Source organism: Ursus americanus, chromosome 8 (assembly GCF_024610735.1).
Source record: "Ursus americanus isolate L20-20 chromosome 8, mUrsAme1.1.p, whole genome shotgun sequence".
NCBI lineage: Eukaryota > Metazoa > Chordata > Mammalia > Carnivora > Ursidae > Ursus > Ursus americanus.
The window spans coordinates 52,441,292-52,463,597 of NC_142134.1; the positions used below are offsets into that span (position 1 = coordinate 52,441,292).

At 39.1% G+C, this 22,306-nt stretch overlaps 2 protein-coding genes across 5 annotated transcripts in view; one reads left to right on the plus strand and one right to left on the minus strand.

The window, feature by feature from the left end:
* RFC1 (replication factor C subunit 1) overlaps positions 1–10,451 on the plus strand; it is a 78,763-nt gene extending 68,312 nt beyond the window's left edge. The window contains exons 20-25 of the mRNA XM_045770537.2: positions 1,192–1,346; positions 1,474–1,591; positions 3,049–3,194; positions 5,994–6,207; positions 7,373–7,564; positions 8,543–10,451. Of these exons, the coding sequence (XP_045626493.2) occupies positions 1,192–1,346; positions 1,474–1,591; positions 3,049–3,194; positions 5,994–6,207; positions 7,373–7,564; positions 8,543–8,626 (909 nt within the window). The 3' untranslated portion in view covers positions 8,627–10,451. The remainder of the gene's footprint in view (positions 1–1,191; positions 1,347–1,473; positions 1,592–3,048; positions 3,195–5,993; positions 6,208–7,372; positions 7,565–8,542) is intronic.
* Positions 10,452–11,220: 769 nt separating this feature from the next.
* Positions 11,221–22,306, minus strand: part of WDR19 (WD repeat domain 19) — a 107,380-nt gene continuing 96,294 nt past the window's right edge. For 2 of the 4 annotated variants that reach the window (XM_045816375.2, XM_045770536.2), the window contains exons 34-37: positions 22,151–22,274; positions 21,333–21,409; positions 20,903–21,027; positions 11,221–11,469 (exon numbers count right to left, since the gene is read on the minus strand). In XM_045816375.2, coding sequence (XP_045672331.1) covers positions 20,916–21,027; positions 21,333–21,409; positions 22,151–22,274 — 313 coding nt within the window. In that variant the 3' untranslated portion in view covers positions 11,221–11,469; positions 20,903–20,915. Of the gene's footprint in view, positions 11,506–18,127; positions 18,163–20,902; positions 21,028–21,332; positions 21,410–22,150; positions 22,275–22,306 lie in introns of all 4 variants that reach the window. The other 2 variants (XM_045770535.2, XM_087864206.1) reach the window with 2 other exon arrangements.

The window sequence follows — 22,306 nt, forward strand, 5'->3', positions numbered from 1 at the left end:
CAGTCTCCTACAACCTCTTCCACTATCAGTATCCCCCCGCCAGAGTGGGACAGTTGTTACAGTTGAACCCACACTGATACGTCATTATCACCCAAAGTCCATAGTTTACATCACGGTTAGTTCACTCTTGATGTACATTCCATGGGCTTTGACAAATGTATTGTAGCTTGTATCTACCATTGTATATCACACAGAATACTTTCATTGCCCTAAGAATACTTTGTACTCCTGTTCATCCATCCCTTCCCCCAGCCCCTGACAATCACTAATCTTTTTTTTAGATTATTTATTTTAGAGAGAGAGCATGAGCAGGGGGAGGAGCAGAGGGAGAGGGACAAGCAGACTTTGTGCTCAGCGTGGAGCCTGACACGGGGCTGGATCTCATGACCCTGAGATCATGACCTGAGCTGAAATCAAGAGTCAGCCAGCTACTTAACCGACTGAGCCATCCAGGTGGCCATCACTGATCTTTTTAGTGTCTCAACATAGTTGCACCTTTTTCAAAATGTCATGTAGTTGGAATCATACAGTATATAGCCTTTTCAGTTTGGCTTGTTTTTGTTTTTTGTTGTTTTTTGAGAAAGAGCGAGCAAGTGCGAGCAGGGGGAGGGACAGAGGGAGAGGAAGAGAAAATCTTAAGCAGGCTTCATGATGCAGGGCTTGATCTCACGACCCTGACATCATGAACCGAGCGGATATTGAGTCAGATGCTTAACCAACAGCCACCCAAGTGCCCCCAGATTGGCTTCTTTCCATTAGTAATATGCATTTAAGGTTTCTCCGTATCTTTTCATGGCCTTATTTTAGCTCATTTCTTTTTTTGTGCTGAATAATATTCCAGTGTGTGGATGTACCACAGTTTATTCACCTTTTGAAAGACATCTGGATTGCTTCCAAGTTTTCTCAGTTATGAGTGAAGCTGCTGTAAAGATCCATGTGCAGGTTTTTTGTGTAGGATGTTTTCAGTTCGTTTGGATAAATACTAAGGAGGACAATTGCTGGATGGTATGGTAAGAGTATATTTAGTTTTGTAAAAAAACTGCCAATCTGTCTTCCAAGTGACTGTACCATTTTGAGTTCCTACTAGCAGTAAATGGGAGTTCCTATTGCTCCACATCCCTGCCAGAATTTGATGTTGTCCGTGTTTGGGACATCGGCCATTCTACTACGTGTGTCCTTCCCTTTTTTTAGGGCCCATTTGACGTTGCCCGGAAAGTGTTTGCGGCTGGAGAGGAGACCGCTCATATGTCACTTGTGGACAAGTCAGATCTCTTCTTTCATGATTATTCGATAGCACCCCTCTTTGTCCAGGAGAACTACATACATGTGAAGCCTATAGCTGCAGGGTGAGTGTTCAGAGCTAGTGAGGGGTACAATTGGTACCCTTCCGGCACAGCGAGGGCCAGATTCCTGGGAGAGGGGGGTAGGAGGTATGGGACAGTGGTGTAATCCAGACTGCTCTGTTTTATGCAGGGGTGACATGAAAAAGCACTTGATGCTTTTAAGCAGAGCAGCAGATAGCATATGTGATGGTGACCTGGTGGACCGTCAGATCCGGAGTAGGCAGAACTGGAGTCTTCTGCCCACACAGGTAAGCACAGGGCTGTCCTTAAGATGCAGACTCTGCTCTAGGTAGAACAGAATGGCTGCTAGCTCCTGGAGTTACGTGAAATACCAGAGAAACACTATGGCTCTTCTGGAAAAAACAAAGTCTGGTCTAGATTAAAACACTCTGGGGTCACAGTGGTCTATTTCTTAATAAAAATAAAACATAAAAATAGCCTTACTTTTCAGGGTTTCAAAATGTTTTTATGTAAATGGACATATGGAATTAGGAACGTTAGAGTCTGGACATAAATAAGATAGATTCTGGACATAAATCACATGTTAGTCAAAAGTTTTATTTGCTCTGTTTTACCTTAAGAATCCATTTCTTTTTTGTCATTCTTGGCTCTCCCCGATGGTGACTGAGTAGCTCTACTTGAAGTAATGCAGCCAGCGGCGGGTCAGCGGCTGCTTCTCTGACGTGTGAATTCTGAGTTTTTTCTTCCTTGCTGAAGAGGCAGCTTTATACTGGGTACTTTACTTAGGTGGTAACTTCCACTCAAAACTGTTCTGAGAACTTTCATAATTTAGAGTGTTACTTGTTCTTGAGTTTTGCATATATATACTGCATTATTGGCTTGAGTAATAATAAGTAAGGGACTTCTGGAGGGCCTACTCCTGTCTTGATTCTACCCATACATTGTTGGGAAACAAAAAACAAAGATTCATTCTGGATATAAAGAATTCTTTCTCTTAAGTTTTACCTGTGTTCATTTTTTAAACTAATAATTGTATCTTTAAGAATTTATGCTAAAGAAATAACTTTAAACATAGGAAAAGCTTTATGTACAAAAATGTTACGAGTTTTGATACTATAAGGAATTGGAGAAAATCTCCATGTCTGGCAATAGGAGAATGATTAATTAGGGTAAATACTCTTGATGGAATATTATGCAGTTCTTAAAATTATAAAGATTGTCTAATATGAAAAATGCTTATGAGAGAATATTATTAGAATAACGCAGGATACGAAATTTAATAATTCCAACTTTAAAAAAGTGTGAGCCCTGAATCTTAAAGATATTCAAGGATACCTTTAAAAAATCTTTTCTCAAGTGCCAGTTTACGTAATACTCTCTTCAGTTTTCCACGTTTTGATCCACCTGTTGTCAACAGTTTATGTTAAAAGACAACCATTTTCCTCTTAAAGTCTTTTCTGCATCATGAAGTAACTGGTATGTTGGGATCAGTTGGTCGAGGAGGCCGAATTGCCAGATGATCTCTCTGAGGGCCATAACATGTTTTGGACTGGTCGTTGTTTTGTCCGGGAGGAGTTTCCCATACCGACAGATGAAAGAGGAAGAGGGAAAGGGTGTCATGCCCTGGAATTAAGGACCTGGGACAGTGCTGCTTCGTTGCTCGAGACTCCTTGGAAGCCAGTAGCTGTGAAGGAAGCAACTTTGTACTGAATTCAGATTGTGGACTGCAATTGATTTTTTTCAGGCCATTTATGCCAGTGTTCTTCCTGGAGAGTTAATGAGGGGGTACATGACCCAGTTTCCTACCTTTCCAAGCTGGTTGGGGAAGCACTCATCTACCGGCAAACATGATCGTATTGTACAGGACCTCGCACTGCACATGAGTCTCAGGTAAGTGGTGTTAGTCCATGTCTGGCATTTTCTCAGTGTCGCATATTTAGCCTTTATCCAGTGAGGATAGCGTAAGTCAAAAGATCTGTGTTTTAGTTTTGATTTTATTGCTAACTAGATAAGTGATCCTGGATAAGTTCCTTATATTTTGTGGGCCTGAGTTTTATTATCTATAATCAGTTATAATACTTGTTTTATCACTTAAAAGGATACTTTGGAGAATAAGCCCAGTTGGTAGATGTGCCATAACTTTAAGATAAATTTTAAAGCTACGTAAATCTGAGGTAGTGCTATTTATGACTATGCCTATTACTAGTAGGCATACATAATGTCTCAGCTTCCAAATAATAGGAAAAGGGACTATTTAAATAAATGAACTAGTTTTTACCTATCCTAGTAGTAAACTGACCTAGTCATTTAGGATGGGGGACACAGTTTAGCATGTAACATCAGAGGGCAGACATGCAGATGACTGAAAATCAGTGTGCTTGGAGAAGTTTAATGAAGTCCAAAAATTCTTGTTATTTGGTACAATTTTTTTTTTTAAGTTTAGAAACTTAGAAAATGGGCATGCACACAAATATTAAAGTGAACTTTAGGAATTTATTTTTAACCATGAAGAACTCCTTGAGCAGTCTTATTTCTCTTTTCTGATCTCTGGAAGGAAGATTAACATTGGTCCACTCTTAACTTTTGCTTGAAGCTGAACTGAAAGGATTCTTCTCTTCTTTTCTTGTAAAATACTACTTCCTACTGTGTTCCCTCTTCCTAGCCAATGGCATGGGTCTTTTTTTTACCACTTCTGTATTAGTTTCCTATTGTTGTTGTAACAAATTACCAAAACTTACTGGTTTAAAATAACACAAATTTATTGTCACCTTAAGATACAAAGAATGTCCTGGATTATGTGGGCAGGCCCAATGTAATTAAGGGTCTTTACCAAAAAGAAAAAGAGGGATGCAGCAGTATCAAGTCAGAAAGAGATTTTAAGATGTTACATTGTTGGCTCTGAAGATGGGGAAAGAGACCATGAGCCAAGGGATGTCCATGGCCTCTAGAAATTGGAAAGGGTTGCTTTTCCCACTGCTTTTCTCATTGCTCAAATGGGAGGCCTGGCTCTGAGCTCTTTTCCTACTCCCTGCCCTCTGCTTTTTAAAACGGTGATGCATCCCTGTGCCCTGGAGGTCCGCCTTTTACACCCCCACCGTATTCATGTAGATTGTGAGCACTGGACTTCCACTTTCTTCTGTGGCTGTGCTTTTGTGTGTCTGTCCCCTTCTTCCATTAGAGCGAACATTTCTGGTGGTAGGAACTGAGGCCTACTCATCTAGCATATAAAATTGCTCAATAATTGTTCCTTAATGAATCACATACAGGACATTGTCATCATCAGAGGACATGTATAGTGAATTTCACAATTTTGAAAGTAAATTAGGACTTTCCTATTTAACTTTTTAACTCCGATTAAGTCGTCAAACTTTTATAGATTTCAGTTTCTCTTTAAAAATGGAAGTGCGACTTTATTATTAGTTCTTGTTGGGGTTATAGATGCCTTTGAGAATCTGAAAGCTCTGTGATCTTTATTACCCCCAAATGCACTAATGCACATAATGCTAGGGGAATTACAGATTTCTGAGGTTAAGAACCCTTGATTTAGGAACTCTAGATGATACCTTTAGACTTTTCTAGAGTTGACTTTTCTAGAGTTGGCTTTTCTGTGATTCTAAGTAGAAGGTAACAGTAATGTAACAAAACATAGAATACTTTTGAAAAAGATTTCACGATTTTCTTAGGCACTGTGGCTTAGGCCTCATACTTGTCTTCAAGTACTAGTTGTGCTTGATTATGGAAGACTGAATCTAGAGGAAATGGGCGAATTTAAAAATAAGAGTTTTTCGGATTCTTTGCCTAGGTAGTAAAACAGTTGGGGGCAGGGTTCTAGATTTCTGATCAAGAGAACTATTCAGACTCAGTTACCTGAAGGCAAGAGCAGGACTCATTAATAATTTAAAAATTTTTATGGGTTCTGAAGCCCAACAGCTTTTGAGGTTTCTTGTTTGGAGTGTGCACACATATAACTGTCTCATTTGATGATGGAAGCAGCTGGATTGGAAAGATTTAGATTGGTATTTTGTTTTGTTCATCTATTTTCTGTCTTTGACAGTATTTATGAGCAAAAGAGAAAGTCATTGTAGTTCTCAGCAGACTTTTTCCTGAAGCCTTCCCCTCACAAGTATGGACCACCTCGTGATTCTGCAGGGACATTTTCTGCAGTTTTCTCAGTTTGGGGAAAGCCCTGCTCTAGAACTAAAGATTTCAGAGTAACCATACTAGGAAATATGAGGGAAACATTCATACATAATTTCATATGTTATAATCAGAGATCAGAAGGTATTACAGACCCTCATGTAGGAAATAGCAGTGGAACTTGAGGTAGGAAATCTCACGGCCTTTTGCTGATGCTTTTAATATTTGGAACTGGGAATGAGTAGTCTTTGGCTGTATTAAGTATGAGCACATAGAAGTCCTGTTGTTGCCCAGGCCTTGAGAGTAGGTTGGAAGTAGAACCTACATTTGTGTTTTTCATTCACTGACGCAGATAAGTAGAGAATTCATTCCCTGTGAGCACACTGGCGTGTCCATGCTCCTGATGGTGTCATGCTAGGCTTTCTCTACCAGCTGCTAAATAGTAGACATTACACTGGGCATTATTAAAAGTGGATTGAACTTCACGCTATGACTTGACTTGGTGGTAGTTTGCCACTGACTACGATTATGTCTCTTTTGTTTTGGTTTAAGAACTTATTCCAGCAAAAGGACTGTAAACGTGGATTATCTGTCACATATAAGGGATGCGCTTGTACAGCCCTTGACCTCACAGGGGGTAGAAGGGGTACAGGATGTTATTGCTCTTATGGACTCCTACTACTTGATGAAAGAAGACTTCGAGAATATCATGGAAATTAGCAGCTGGGGAGGCAAACCTAGTCCCTTCTCCAAGCTGGACCCCAAGGTAAATTGTGTAACTCACTGGTTCTCCATCACTTTGTAATTGCCAGGTTTGTAGTAGGAGTATTTCAGAGATGTTGTAGGTGCTTTAAAAAGGTTTAACTTTTCCCCCTTAAATGCTTTTTACTTCTTAGGGCCTATGCTTTCCAAAGATGATATTTGAGTGCAGTATTAAGAATGGATTTCTGGATTTGACTGTAACAATTTGTAGTTTTATCATTGCTTTATGTTGAGTGGAAAAGCCAGACCTGAAATCTGAGAAGCCAGTATAAATGTATTCCTTGTAAAGGCAGGTAGATGAGCCTGGGGAAGTAAGTCGGGTGGTGGTAATACATTATGAAAAGAAAGACGTGTTTATTGGCTGAGGATTTTTATACTTTTTCTCAATCTGCCTAATCTGTATATTATATATAATTTAGTATGTATTAGTAATTATATATATAATTTACTATTTATATATATATATTACATAATAGAGTGTCCAACTATAATATCCCCTACTTTCTTTATATAATGAGCATGAAAAAACTAAAATGACATAACATGAATTTGTAATATCCAGTACCTCACACTGCCTGTTTCTTTGGTGCTGTTTTAGAAGATATATTCTCTATGGCTTGCCTTCTCTAGAATTTTGATCTGACTTTATGGTTATGGGTAAATCCTCATCAGAGACCTCCCTGTTAGAATTCAAGGACTCATTCTACAATTATGTTTAGAAGCTTTAAGTTAAGGCTTTTCAAGTTACTTAGTATTTTGAATTAACCATTATTATGATAAAAGTAATTTATGTATTTGGTAATTAATGGCCAACTTTATCTTGTACCTTATTGTAAGTCTTTTTGATTTATTGATTCACTGTACTTCTTACTTTGTAGAACTGTGGAATGCACTAAATAGGCAAAAATGATGAGTTAAAGTTCCTTTTGTTGCCTGCCTAATGTTCCCAAATACTAGTTCTTATTTTTGAGTCATGGGCTCCATTAAGAATGTCTTGAAAAATACAGAACTTCTCCATAGAAAAATGTTTATAAGTACGCTTACATGTACATGCATAAATATTTTGCAAAATATTTCAAGGATCTTGTAGGATCTCACAAAACCTTTAGTTTAAAAGTATTGTTTGGCACTTGTATTTTTAACAGCCTCTTTCTATTCCTTTCCTCTAGGTGAAGGCAGCCTTCACGAGAACTTACAATAAGGAAGTCCACCTTACTCCGTACTCACTTCAGGCGGTGAAGACACCCAGACACAGCACAGGCCCAGCACTGGATTCTGAATACAGTGAAGACTTAAATGAAGACGACTCTCAGTCTGAGGAGAAAGACCAGGACTCTGTGGAAACCGATGCAATGATCAAGGTAGTATTTTAAGCTACACACAGGAAATGCCAGGATATTCCCTCAGTAGTTTTATCTTTTCTTGTGTACAGCTTGCCTCCTGGAATTATTCAGGGCCTGTTTAAGTTTTTATGTTCATCACATTGATGGTGGAGAAGGTGTAGATTTTAGTCTTATAAATAGTCAGCTGCTTATAATAGTGGAAGAAGGCAAGAAAATAGGCCATCATATTTAGTCATACGCTGTGTTAGAAAAAGTACCATTTTTGTTTGGTCATTGGTGTGTGCTTTACCAGAGACACGTATTTTTACAGTTTAATTAAGAAAAACATTTTCAGGGAAACTTTCTCTTTTCTGTAATTTGTTTTGCTATAGCCATTGAACTGCCTATAGAAGTTTCTCGGAATGAAACAGTCTTATCTTGTGTTAGGAAAGATTAAAACCATTTATGGTATCAGCCCACCGTTTACCTTTGGCAAAGGCAAAGGAATCTAGTCTGTGTTCTCTTCTGTCCTTAGTGTGTGTCATTCTTGTCCCTCTTGTCCCTCATTTCTGTTTTGTATATGCAGGGAGGAAAAGCAGCCTTCTCCAGTGTAGCTCTCTAGTCTTGTGTAGACATAAGAGGTTGTCTCTCTCTCTCCCCTTCTCAAACTGAACATGTTTAGATCTCTAATCTGAAACTGAAAGAATAGGAAATTCTTCATTAAAACATTACCTTATGAGTACATTATCTCCTGCTCATTTTGTCTTTCCTGAATCTACCTATCCCCTAAGTCCAAGAAACTGTATGCCTGGGGAACATAGCTTAGTTCTAGATTCTAAATAGCTTTTCGGTAGTTAAAGGCTCCAACTAGCCCAGTTGCTGCTTGAAAGTAAGCTCATCAGGTGTAGTGGTAGTTGAAGATGTTTGCAAAGATTTGCTTTATTGTAGAAATAGACTTATTTCATTGCCTCATAAATATAGCTATTAACTATTTTGTCCATTCTTCTCTCCCAACAGAAAAAGACAAAATCTTCAAAGCCTTCAAAATCAGAAAAAGATAAGGAGTCCAGAAAAGGAAAAGGAAAAAGTTCAAAGAAATGAAATGAAACTGTTTTTCACTACTGACAGCCACTTTTTACTCACCCTGTTGACCAGTCTAGCTTGTCTAGATAATGCCTTGTTTTTTTCCAAAGGAATCATATTTTAGCATAATGGGGCAACTCAGTGGTCCCATTATAAATATATGGTGGTACAGCTAGAGGGATGTAACCAGTAGGCTAACATACACCTCTTATAGAGGTTGATAGGACTGCTTGGGTCCTCCACTGTCCCCTGTCAATCGAATTAGATTGTGCTTCAAATTGACTGTATAATCAGAAACTACATGTGGGCTTTGGAGTCAGATTTTAGTGAACAATAATATGCCTGGGAACATTGGTACTAAGGCAACTTTTGTAGGCTTAAGAATTTATCCTAATGGCCTTTATAGGACCGATGCTGATTTTTTTAAAAAGGTAGTTACTATTATGTGGTGAAATTTTGTAAATAAATCATAATACAAAACAATCACCACCTAGAACTGGTATTCTTTGTATATTGTCAAATATCTTACAAAATGTAAATTAGGAATAAAAATGTTCCACGTGCCATATGTGCAAATTCTTAAGAATGTCCTCTTGAACAGTAAAATAAGATGTTGGTAGATTACATTCCTTATTAGTTTGCAAATGATTGGGTAAAACGCTAACTCTTTTCCTCACTAACCAGCTGTGTGAAGCAGAACTTTGGCAGTTGGACAGTCAGAACTCTCATTCCCAACTCGATTACCTCTGTGAGTGCCAGCCATCTCTCTGTTGTGACCAGCATGTCATGGAGAGGCCTCTATGGTATCACTGGAGGGTATGGGGGGCTGTAAAAGGATTGCCACATGTGTATCCTTCCAGAGTCTCAACTCACCAGGTTCAAACTAGTAGGGTCTAGTCTGGGTCAGAATCTTAGTCCCACTCTGGCTTAGGACAAAGTGAATGCTGGTTTTTGTTTGTTTTGCCTCTGGGAGCTCTGGTTCTGCCCTGTGACTGATTCCACAAACTGTGCTGGAATTTTAGGTTGTACCTGTCACTGTACTTGTTGAGTGGCTCTGAGGCTGTGAACGTAGCCTGGAATTTAGTTGTCTAGCTATTTTGAAATTTTGTCAATAAATGCTCAGAGGTATGTGCTAAAAGGAGTATAAAATTAGGATACTATTTCCTCCCTTTAAGTAATTGCCAGTCTTGTTTGGGAGGTGAGACATAAAGTTCTTGAGACATTTAAAGTGTATTTACGAGTGTGAAAAATAGCTTTCATGTAGACTAAGTTCATCATGGGAATAAAATGTTGCCTTCAGCCTTGCCCTCTCTTTGTTAAAGCCCAGCTCGAAACTTCTGCTTGTGAAGATCTCCTTGATTGACGACTGCCTCACCTCACCAATGGGGTGAGCATGGCTTTCTTTCACATATTCTTTTGCTTCTATTGCTTTTTGATATGAAAGTCATGTCTGCCTAGTTGTTTTCTACTCTCCATGAAAGGGAGTGTAATCTCCTTGCAGCCAGAACAATGAATATGAATTTACTTGTAAATTATGATTTTGTTATTAATTCTAAATGCTCTGTGATCGGCATAAATCAGTGTATAAGGTAAATAACTTTTAGAGATTATAAATATGCTCTTTAAAATAGGACAGCATGGATCTCGTGGAGCTACGTGTGCCACGTGTCTTTGGAGAATAAAACTGCGTACTTCTTTTGAGGTCCATTGTGTCTTGGCCATTTTGGAAGCTGTAACAAACTACTGTGCTTTATCCTTCATCCTGTTATGTTTTTGCAGTCCGTTACTGCAGCGACATTATTTGGCCTCTTGAAGTTATTAACAAGGAGCATTGTTGCATGTACTGGGAGGATTAGCTTCCTAAATAAGTTCTGGTGTAATTATGCTTATTCGTGAATGTTTAAAGCCTGTAACTCCTCAAGTATGATGTGCTTTACTCTTACAGATCCCAAGTGCCTATGCTCTTACTCCTATAACTTTATAATATCCCCCGTGATTAATGGGAAAACAAGAGGATGATAGGTGGGTTTAATGAGGCTTGTATCACTTAGTAAAGCCAAGGCCTCGGGCCTATTCTTTAGCCAGCCTTTGCGGGAGGAAGATCAGATCATAAAAGTTGGAGGCATCATATATGTGGATACTTGGATGCAATAAAACATTGTCACTTGGGGTATTACCATGGGCTGCAGGTACCTTTGTAATAGGATGCTGGTGGCTACTGTACGACCCTATCATCTGAAACATTCAAAGTTAGGCTATATGACTCATTTCTGCCAGCTGCTCAGACGTTGGTGACATTGGCTTTGGATGGCAAGGAAGCCTATACTGATGTAGGAAAAATAGGGGGTGTGTGTGATACGGGGAAGATTCTGAAAAATGCACTTCTTCAGGGGAAGTCAAATGACGTAATTTTGTGAAAGGAATTAACTCAGGAGATACGCGCTTATGGTTTAGTTTCATTCTTTCAAATTGATGTTTTTATTCTAAGACTGATTGTGCTAAACTTCTCATTTCAAACTTTGAAGTGTTAATGTCTGCGCTGCCCAAACTTCACAGTGTTATCTATCTACCTCCTTTTTTCTGCCTCCAAATCCAGGAAAACATTACAAATATCTAATCAACAATTTTATTTTAAAGGAGATATTTCAAAATATAAAAGTTATCAAAAAGTTGGATATTTACAGTTACATCATAGGCTACTATTAACAGTGCAGAGCATAGAATATGTAAGACTTTGAAGAGGAACTCTATGAAGTGTAATAAACAGCTATATGTCACTGTTTTGCCATTCTACATGTCTGTGACCTGGAGAGTCGTCCTTTTCTGTATCCAGAAACCACCGGGGGTAGAAACTTGGCCTCCTGTGGAAAAATGATATCTTTTCAGGAACATTATATCTAGAAAAGACAAACCCATGTCTTTCTTTAGAAGTGTTTCCAGTAACTGGCATGCAGTAATAAAGCCAAGCTATACTAAAGTTTTTGCTCATTTCTGGAATGTGGATCAGGATGACTATTCAAGTTAGAAACCTCCGGTCTATAAGCAGTATTGAGTTTAAATCTTGGTTTTGACAGAAGTGTACAGGCAAACTGTTATTATAAAGTGAGGGTGATGATAATAGCCACTTTACTGGGAAGAATGGGAAAATAAAGGTAAGTGCTTGGCAATCTGTGAAGATTTTCCTGAAATTAAATGGTCATTAATGGTTCCTTGTCTAAAAGGAGTCAGTGAACAGTGGCCTCAACCAATATTCATTGTACAATAAGACATTCATAGTGAATTTCTCAAAAGGCGGTGCATAATCAAAACTTCCTGAAGCATGTCTGCAAGTATATATGAACCATGGGACTAAGCCTCTGCTTTTATGCAGAGATGGTGTTGGGAGAGAGTCTATGTAGGATTATTAAAAACATAAGATCCTCCTTTGGCAGAATTGCAGATTATCCTCCTGCAGATAACAGTTACAAACTCGGGACAGAATATAACCAACTATTCAAAGGCATTGGAAGAGCAACCAAAAGCTGGTAGAAATTGGAAAGGTGTCAACTCTTGAAAGAAGAGAAGTCCACTGGGTAAGATTCATCTTCATATGTGTTTGCACCTGAGGGTAAGTCCATGAGGACAGTGAAGTCATAGTCTTACTAGCTCAGAGAGTCAGAGAACAGAGTTTGGGCCTGCCAGAACTACTGAAATATGAGGGAGAATATCCTGAAAAGGGCATTGCCCCCCCCCCCCCCCATCTGCATATAAACTCCGTGTAAACCCTTGAACTTCACAGGCTTGGAAGAGATATTTATGCTGGACTAGAAGAAGCACAGTTCCACATTGTAGGGAATGCTGTGTGTTAGAAAACTGAGGGCTGCTTCTAGGATCTGAGGGCCTCAGTACTCTAACAGTAAAGAATGGAGTTCCACCAACAAACAGGCTCGACAAGCGTCTCACATTAGATTGCAGCTCCAGCCAACCGCAGCCTTATGAGACCGTGAACAGAAGACTCTGCTAAGCCATGCATGTATTACGGATCCACAGAAATTGTGAGGTAGGTTCTGGTTCAAGATGGCAATGTAGGAAGATCCTGAACTACCTCTTCCCATGGACACAGTGCATCTACAGCTACATATGGAACAAGTCCCTTTGAAAGAGATCCAGAGGGGCGCCTGGGTAGCGCAGTCGTTAGGCGTCTGCCTTTGGCTCAGGGCGTGATCCCGGCATTCCGGGATCGAGTCCCACATTGGGCTCCTCCACTAGGAGCCTGCTTCTTCCTCTCCCACTCCCCCTGCTTGTGTTCCCTCTCTCGCTGGCTGTCTCTCTGTCACATAAATAAATAAAATCTTTAAAGAAAGAGATCCAGAAACTAGCTGAGCAACTCCTGCACATCAGGTGAGCAAGAACCCCCCCCCCCATCCAAATGGGTAGGAGAGGGTGAGAAAATCTTGCCAGAAACCCCACCCCCAGCATGATGACACACAACAGGAGGGAACTCAACAATACCTTCTCCCTAAGAAGTGAAGGATTTGGACCCCACATTTGGTGCCCTTTTAAGACTTCCACCTGAGAGATTGGCCTCCAAAACCTCTACCTTTAAAAGGCAACGAGCCTCGTATCCATGAGAACTAAAAGGTAGTGGCAAACTAAAAAACAGTTCAAAATGAGATCACGGGGACCCACCGTGGCTAATCCCCCAGGGCCCAGCTCAGAGGCAGCAGACTGAAATATACCCAGTCTGTGAAAAAGGCCCGTTATCTTAAAAGCTTTGGCCTGAGGGGCAGGCTTCTAACTTCTTAACACATACTTAGGGGCCAACTGCAACTCTGCTGAGGCTGCAGAGGCTAGCAGGCACCATCTTTGTGTTTTCTCTCTGCCTTGTCCCAGGTGGCCAGTATCTCTCAGGAGGTTGTGTACAAGTCTGGCACTCCAGTTCTTGCTGCCACGCCAGGGACACCCCTTAATCACCTAGCTCTGGTGGCCAGCAGAGCTTTACGTTTGCAAGTCCCAGCTGGACTGTCACAAACAGAAACCGTTCTGAACAGAAGAACCAGGACAGTGCTCATTAGGCTTATTTCCTACATGCGGCCACTCCTTCAAGACTGGCGAGGTGACTGTTTTAGCTAATGTGTAGAAACCAACAGAGAGTCGAAGATGAGGAAACAGAGGAATATATCCCAAACAGACAAACAAAAACCCACGTAAAACCTCATTAAAAGAAATTTAACAAAATGGAGATAAGTGATTTATGTGATAAAGAGTTTACAGTAATGGTCATTGAAACAATTCATGAACAAAGTAAAGAAAGTAAACAAATCACAGACTAAAGAATACAACTACTGAACTGGAAAATACAAGAAAAGGTTCAATAGCAGACTAAATGAACAGAAAGGATCAATGAACCTGAAGACAGGTCCATGGAACTCATCTAATCACAGCAAAAAGATAAAAGCATGAAAAAAGTGCTTACAGCTTAAGGGATTTATGGGATAACTATAATATTCCCATATAAGGGTCCTAAAAGAGAGGAGAAAGAGTCTGAAAATTTCCCGAACTTGGGGAAGGAAACAGACATCCAGATCCAGGAAACCCAGAGTTCCAAACAAGATGAACCCAAAGAGACCCACACCAAGACACATTATAATTAAAATGCTAAAAGCTAAAGGAGAGAAGCAACTTGTTACATACAAGGGAACCCCTGTAAGACCATCATCAGCAACTTTTCCAGTAGAAACCTTTGAGGCTAGAAGACAGTGGCATGACACATCCAAATGGCTGAAAGAAAAGAAATGCGAACAAAGAATATTCTGCCTGGCAGTATTGTCCTTCAGAATTGAAAGAGAGAGTTTTCCAGACAAGGAGGAGCTAAAGGAGTTCATCACCACTAGACCAGCCTTACGGGAAATGGTAAAGGTGCTTCTTTCTTTAAGCTGAAAGTGCTGGCTAATAAGAGGAAAACATATGAAAGTATAAATCTGAATGCTTAAAGGTTCATATGTAAATTCAGAATAATCTTGTTGTGATGGTGGTGGGTTAATCACTTAAGTAGTAAAAATGAAAATAATTTAACAGACATCCAAGTAAACGGACACCCAAGATGCAAAGATGCGACATCAAATATAGAATGGGGAGTAAAAATATAGAGCCTCAGAACTTGTTATCAACTTAAAATAGGTTTAATGTAAGCCTCATGGTATCCATAAAACAAAACTCTACAGCAGATGCATGAAAGAGAAAAGGAATCTAAGCATACCACTACAGAAAGTTACTACATCATAGAGCAAGAGAAGAAGAAAAAGAACAATGGACTTACAAAATAGCCAGAAAACAATAAAAATGGCAGTAAGTCCATATCTGTCAATAATTTAAGTGCAAATAGGCTAAATCCTCTGATCAAGAGTGGCTGAATGGATTAAAAAAACAATATCCATCTATCCTGCTGCTGACAAGAGACTCATTAAGGACATGGACTGAAAGTGAAGGAATGGAAAAAGATATTCCAGGCTAATGGAAGTCAAAAGAAAGCTGGAATAACTTATATCAGACAAAAAAGACTTTAAAACAAAGACTGTAATAAGAGACAAGGTCATTATACAATGATAAAAAGGTCAACACAAAAGTGGGTATAATATTTGTAAGTATGCACCCAGCACAGGAGCATCTAAAGATAAAATGCAAAAATTAATTAACAGGTCTAAAGGGAGAAATAGCAATATAAGGGTAAGGGACAGAGGATAAATCCTCCAGATAGGAAATCAATATAAGGAAACACTGCACTTAATAGACATTTACAGAGCATTCCATCCAGAGCACAGTCTTAAGCACACATGAAACATTCTCCAGGACAGATCATAGGTTAGGCTACGAAAAGTCAATAAATTTAAGAAGACTGAGCATCTTTCCTAACCACAATGGTATGGAACTAGAAGTCACTTATAAAAAGAAAACTGGAAAATTAAAAAATACATGGAGCTTCGACAACATGCTATGGAACAACCAATGGGTCAGAGAAGAAATCAAAAGAAAAAAATACCTTGAAACAAATGGAAAGACAATATACCAAAACTTAAGGGATGCAGAAAAAGCAGTTCTAAGAGGGAAGCTCATAGCTATTAATGCCCACATCAAGAAACAAAAAAGATCTCAAGTTAACATACTTTACACCTCAAGGAACTAGAAAGAGAAGAACAAGCTAAAGCCTAAAGTTAATAGAACTAACAGCTGGTTAAGGAAAATAAACCTTGAGCTAGACTCACCAAGAGAAAGAAACAGAAATGAGAGAGGAGATACTACAATGGATAACACAAATATAAAAGATCATAAAAGACTATGACCTACTACATACCAACGAATGAAACAACTTAGGAAAGAAATGGAATATTCCTAGAAACATACAACCTTACAAGACTGAATCATCAAGAAACAGAAAATCTGAACAGACCAATTACTAGCAAGGAGATTGAATCTGTAATAAAAAAAAACCTCCCAGCAAACAAAATTCTAAGACCAGATGGCTTCACTGGTGAATTCTACCAACATTTAAAGCATTCATACCAGTCCTTCTCAAACTCTTCCAAAAAATAGAAGAGGAGAGAACACTTCCGAACTCATTTTATGTGCCAGCATTAATTGGCTACCAAAACCAGAAAAGGATACCACAATAAAGAAAATTATAGGCCGATATCCCTGCTGAACATAGATGCAATCTGTTAGCAATCTGGATTCCACAGTACGTTAAAAGGATCATACGCCATGATGGACTGGAATTCACTCCAGGGATGCAAGGCCGCATCCACAGACCATCGTGTGATATACTACATTAAGAAAATGAAGAATAAAAATCATATGATCATCTCAGTAGGTACAGAAAAAGCATTTTAACAGTATTCAACATCCACTGATGATAAAAACTTCATCAAAATGGGTATAGAGGGAACATACCTCAACATAATAAAGGGCATATAGGACAATCCCACAGCTGTCATCCTCTCCTCAATGGTTAAAAGCTTTAAAGCTTTTCCTTTAGGATCAGAAAGAAGATAAGGATGCCTACTCTTGCGGCTTTTAATTAAACATAGTACTTAAGTCCTAGCCAGAGCAGTTGGGCAAGAAAAATAAAAGGCATCCAAACTGGAAAGGAATAAGTTAAAGTGTCACTATTTGCAGATGACATGGTAGAATGTAGAAAACCCTAAAGACCACTAAAAAACTGGTAGAGCCCAATAAATGAATCCAGTGAAGTCTCAGGATATAAAATCAGTATACAAAAACCCGCTGCATTTCTATACACTAATAATGAACTATCAGAGATTAAGAAAAAAAATCTCACTTAAATTGCATAAAAAAGAATGGAATACTTATGTGTAAATTTAACCAAGGAGGGGAAAGACCTGTACGCTGAAAATTATAAGACACTGGTGAAAGAAATTAAAGACAAAAAAATTGATACTCTGTGCTCACAGATTGGAAGAATTAAAACTGTTAAAGTGTCCATGTGAAGTGTACAAAACAATCTACAGATTCAATGCAGTTTCTCTCAGTTTCCAATGATATTTTTCACAAAAATAGAATAAATAATCCTAATGTTTGTATGGAACCACAAAAGATCCTGAGTAGCTAAAGCAATCTTGAGAAAGGAACACAACTGGAGGCATGTTTCCTGAAACTATATTACACAGCTATAGTAATCAAAACAGTATGGTATTGGCATAAAAACAGTCACATAGTGGACAGTAGATGTGAAGATCAATGGAACAGAATAGAGAGCTCAGAAGTAAACCTAGGTATACCTGGTCAACTGATCTGTGACAAAGGAGCCAAGAATAGCCAAGAATATATAATGGGGAAAGAAGAGTCTCTTTAATAAATGGTGTTGGGAAAACTGGACCAATGGCTCACACCATACACAAAAATCAGCTCAAAATGGATTAAAAATTTGAACAGAAGACCTGAAAGCATAAAACTCCTAGAAGAAAATATAGGGGGTAATAAGCTCCTTGACATCAGTCTTGGTAATGATTTTTTGGATTCGACACCAAAAGCCAAGGCGGCAAGGCAGCAAAGCAGATACACACAAGTGAGACTATATGAACTAAAAAAATTCTGTACAGCAAAGGAAACCATCAACAAAATGAAAGGGCAATATATGGATTGAGAGAAAATATTTGCAAATCATAGATCTGATAAAGGGTTAATATAAAGAACTCATACAGTTCAGTAGAAAAAAATCCAATTAAAAATGGGCATAGGATCTGAATAGAAAGTCTTCCAAACAAGAATCACAGATGGTCAACAGGTATATGGAAGGGCGGTGCTAAACCTCACTGCTTATTAGGGAAGTGCAAACTGAAACCACAGTGATGTAGCACCTCGTACCTGTTCAAATGGCTGTTACCGAAATGACAAGAAATCACAAGTGTTGGCGAGGATGTGGAGGAAAGGGAACCATTGTGCGCCATTGGTGGGGATGCAAACTGGTGCAGCAACAGCAAAAAACAGTATAGCGGTTCCTCAAAAAATTAAAAATAGAATTACCTTGTGGTCCACCTGTTCCACTGTTGGGTTTTTATCTGAAAAACAAAATCACTATCTTGAAAAGATATCTGTACCCCTATGTTCATTTTGGCATTATTTACAATAGCTAAAATAAGGAAACAACCCTAAGTGTCCATCTGCACTGGATTAAGAAATGACACCGGATAAAGAAAATGGCATGTGTGTATGCACACACATATACACAGGACTGTTATTCAGCCATAAAACAAAGAAGGCAATACTGCCATCTGCAAGAACATGGATGGACCCTGAGGGAGGGCACTATGGTAAGTGAAATTAGAGAAAGACAGAATATTGTATAGTCTCAATGTGTATAAAGAAAACGGAACTCATGGATACAGAAAACAGTTTGTTGTTGCCAGAGGCCTAGGGTGGGGAGTGGGTGGAATGGATGAAAGTGGTCAAAAAAGGTATAAGGTCATAAGTCTTGGGGGTGTCACCTACCACATGTTAACTAGTTAACCATATTGTATATTTGGAAGTTACGAAGAGATTTAAAAGTTCTCATTAAAAAAATTTGTACCTCTGTGTGGTAATGGATGTTAACGTACTCTGATAATCGTTTCTGTATATATAACCACGACATTATACACCCAAAACAACTGATGTCAACTATATATCAATAAAAAGTTGACATATTTCACGTATATCGTTTTAAGATGCTAAATTCGTGAATGTTATACAGCAACAGGAAAATGAAACAAATCCCATTCATAATTTGAGCAAGCTTTAAAAATAGAATTTGACAAGCTGATTCTGAAATTTTATAGGGAGGTGGAAAGGTTTAAGAGTAGTCAAAACAATCTTGGAAAAAAATGATAACATTGGGGGATCCACAGTTCCTGACTTTAAGATATACTAGAAAGTCACAGTAACCAAGAAAGTACAGTATTGAAATAGGGTACAAATATATCAATAGAAAAGAAGACAGGGTCCAGAAATAGATCAGTATTTAAAACCTCATTGATTTTCAACAAAAGCACCCAAGCAATTCAATGGGGAAAGAAAAAACTTTTCAACAAATGGTGTTGGACAACTGGATATCCACTTGGGGCAGGGGGGATCTCAGTCCTCATCTCACAATGTAAACAAAAATAATTTCAAAATGGACTGCAGACCTAGAGCTTCTAGAAGAAAACAGAATATGCTTGGGACTTGTTAAATAGGCAAATATTTTTTTAGACAGATACAATAACCATAAAACTTAAAAATGTATAAATTATAACTCATCAAAATCTCATCAAAAGATACCATTAAGGAAAAGAATTGGGAAGCCACGGAAAGAAAATATTTGCAAAATGTATCTGGACAGACCTATATCTAGAAAATACAAATAGAAGAAGTTTTACAACTCAATAATAAAAAGACAACACAATAACAATGGGGAAGAACAGTCTTTTCAGCAAAAGGTACTGGGACATGTACATGGCAAAAGAAGTAAGCTGGAATACCCTAACCTCACACCATCCACAAAAATTAAATGGATCAAAGATGTAAATGTAAGAGCAGCAACTATAAAGCTCTAAGATACGAGTCCAAGAGCACAGGTAACCAAAGGGGGAAAAAATCAGAGGGGGGGAAAAAGATAAACTGAACTTCGTCAAAATAAAAATGTTTACATCAAAGGATACTATCAAGAAAGTAAAAAATTCTTCCACAGAATGGGAGAAGGTATTTGCAAATCATGTATCTGATAAAACACTGGTATCTAGGGTCTGTTAAGAATTCTTTTAACTGAACTATAAAAAGACAAATTACCTAGTTAAAAAATGGGCAAAGGACTTGAACAGACGTTCTCCAAAGAAGATCACAAATGGCCAACAAGCACATGAAAAGGTGCTCCATATCCTTAGTCAGTAGGGAAATGGAAATCAAAACCACACTGAGATACCACTTCACACCTACGAGAATGATTATAAACAAAAAGGCAGACGAGTCTTGAGGATGTGGGGAAACCGGAGCCTTCGTATGATGCTGGTGGGAATGGAAGAGCTTGCAGGTGCTGTGGAAAGCAGTTTGGAGCGTTCAAGGAATTCCGCACGCAGACTGAGAGGACTGGCCCACGGACCGGGTGACGGGTAAGGGTGAGAAGAGCCACAGATAATGACCGGGTTTCCACCCTGACAGCTGCTTGAACGGAGCTGCTCCTGACTGAGGCAGGTGGTGAGAAAACCTAGAGTCACATCTTAACCAGGTTAGGGTAGATGCCGTGGGAGGGACTGAGCTCCCTGCTTCCCTTTGAAGAGTCTCCTGGATTTGGGCAGGGCTTTTGGCTTCCCAGGTAGACACGACATTTCCCTGCCTCCCTTTGCAGTCTGTGTGGCCACGAGTAATTTCTTGACAGTGGAATGCAAATGGAAGGGGTGTGTGCAGCTTCCACGTGACAAAAATGAGACTGGGAAAGACAAAGGGATTCTTCAAATCTGTGGATGCCGGAAGCTTTATATTCTGAACTTTAAAAAACCCCACTGTTACTAGCTGGCTCTAGTTTTAATGGACTGATTAAAAAGAAGCCCTTGTGATTTGATAAAATACGTTATAGTTGGAATCCTTGATGCTGCTTGGCCAAAAAGCCGTTGTCACCATGGAGACTGCACAACCTGAATTTTAGCATTTTTAAAGGACATCAGCGGTTTAAAAATCTGACAAATTACGTGATGCACAAAAAGGAGTCATTGCCAATACAAACTGTAAAGCTGTCTACTTCGCAGACCCTTGTGCCCTGGGAAAGTGAGTAGATGGTCTGGGACTTACCTGCACAGGCCACTCACTGCTCCACCTCTGTTTGCAGGTACTGGGTACAGTCTGAGATTTTTTTTAGTTGAGCAAAGTTTAATCTTTCTGAACACATAGGACAGGTGCTTTCCGTGTTTAACATGCTGTTTGGGGAGGGAAAGGCAGAATAAATTAAATATAGAATCCTTTAGCTTTGGGTTATTCTTATGTGAAAAACAATTCCTGTCTACACCTCCCTAATACATATTCATCGTGCAATTTAAGAATTAGGAATATTCAGTCTCATGCAAGATCCTCTTTAAGGATAATGTTCAAAGATCATAGAAAGTTTGGGTCTTTAGAGCTCTTTAGGAACATGAATAAGGAGACCTCAGGATAAAAGAGTGGTTGAATGAAAGGCCTATTTTTGGGTAAATCTGTGTGACTGAATGAAACAATGCACACTTACATCTTAAATTCTGAGTACAGAGCAGGGAAGTCGCAATGTGGACACACAGTCCAGTCATCCTTCAACATGTGTCGACCCTGGAAACAGTACATTGAGGGGTAAAATCATTTAAAAAAATTCCTGCCATTATTCAATTATAATAAACAAATTAAAAACCAGACCTCTAAATTAGGTGACTAGAAAGAGATGGCATCAAACAGACTGAAGCCAAATTTCATTTATCACATTCGTGTATAAAGAATAGTCTTCAATTTTGTGACATCATTACTTAAATTTCCCTTTAAAATTAAGTTTGTTAGTCTAGTAATGAAAAAATAATCTGGTATTTAAAATTTTCTAATAGGAGACGCCTGGGTGGCTCAGAGAGTTGAGCGTCCAGCTCTTGATTTCGGCTCAGATCATGGTCTCGGTCGTGGATCGAGCCCTGTGAACCCTGTGTCGGCTCCGTGCTCAGGGCGGAGTCTGCCTCTCCCTCTCCTCTGCCCCCCCCCCGCCCTGCATGCACGCTTTCTTGCTCAAATAAAATCTTAAAAAAACTTTTTCTACTAGGTCTTCATCTTAAACTTGATAAAAACCGCCAGTTACTCAGTATGCCGGGTGTGTGCTAGGGCGTCGCAAGGTTCTGTCATCAGCCTGCAGCGGGTAGGCTTTGTCATGGCTGGTGGCAAGGTAAAGCAAATCGCAGAGCGTTATATAGCCAAGAGAGCGGCAGAAAAAGGGTTTAAGCCCAGGACCACCTGATCGCCAAGTGTGCTTTCTACACATCAATTATTCAAATGGACTATAAATATATAAAGAAATATATACTATACACTTACTGTTGCAATGCAATATGGGATGTTATTTTTACATCCAGGACAGAGGAGTTCACACTCTGGGAGAAGAAATCCGCAGAACGGGCACGGGGTTGTGGCCTCTTCTGTCTCGGATGTATCAGGTCTCCTGTAAGAGAAAGTCCGGTGTCCCATGCCTGC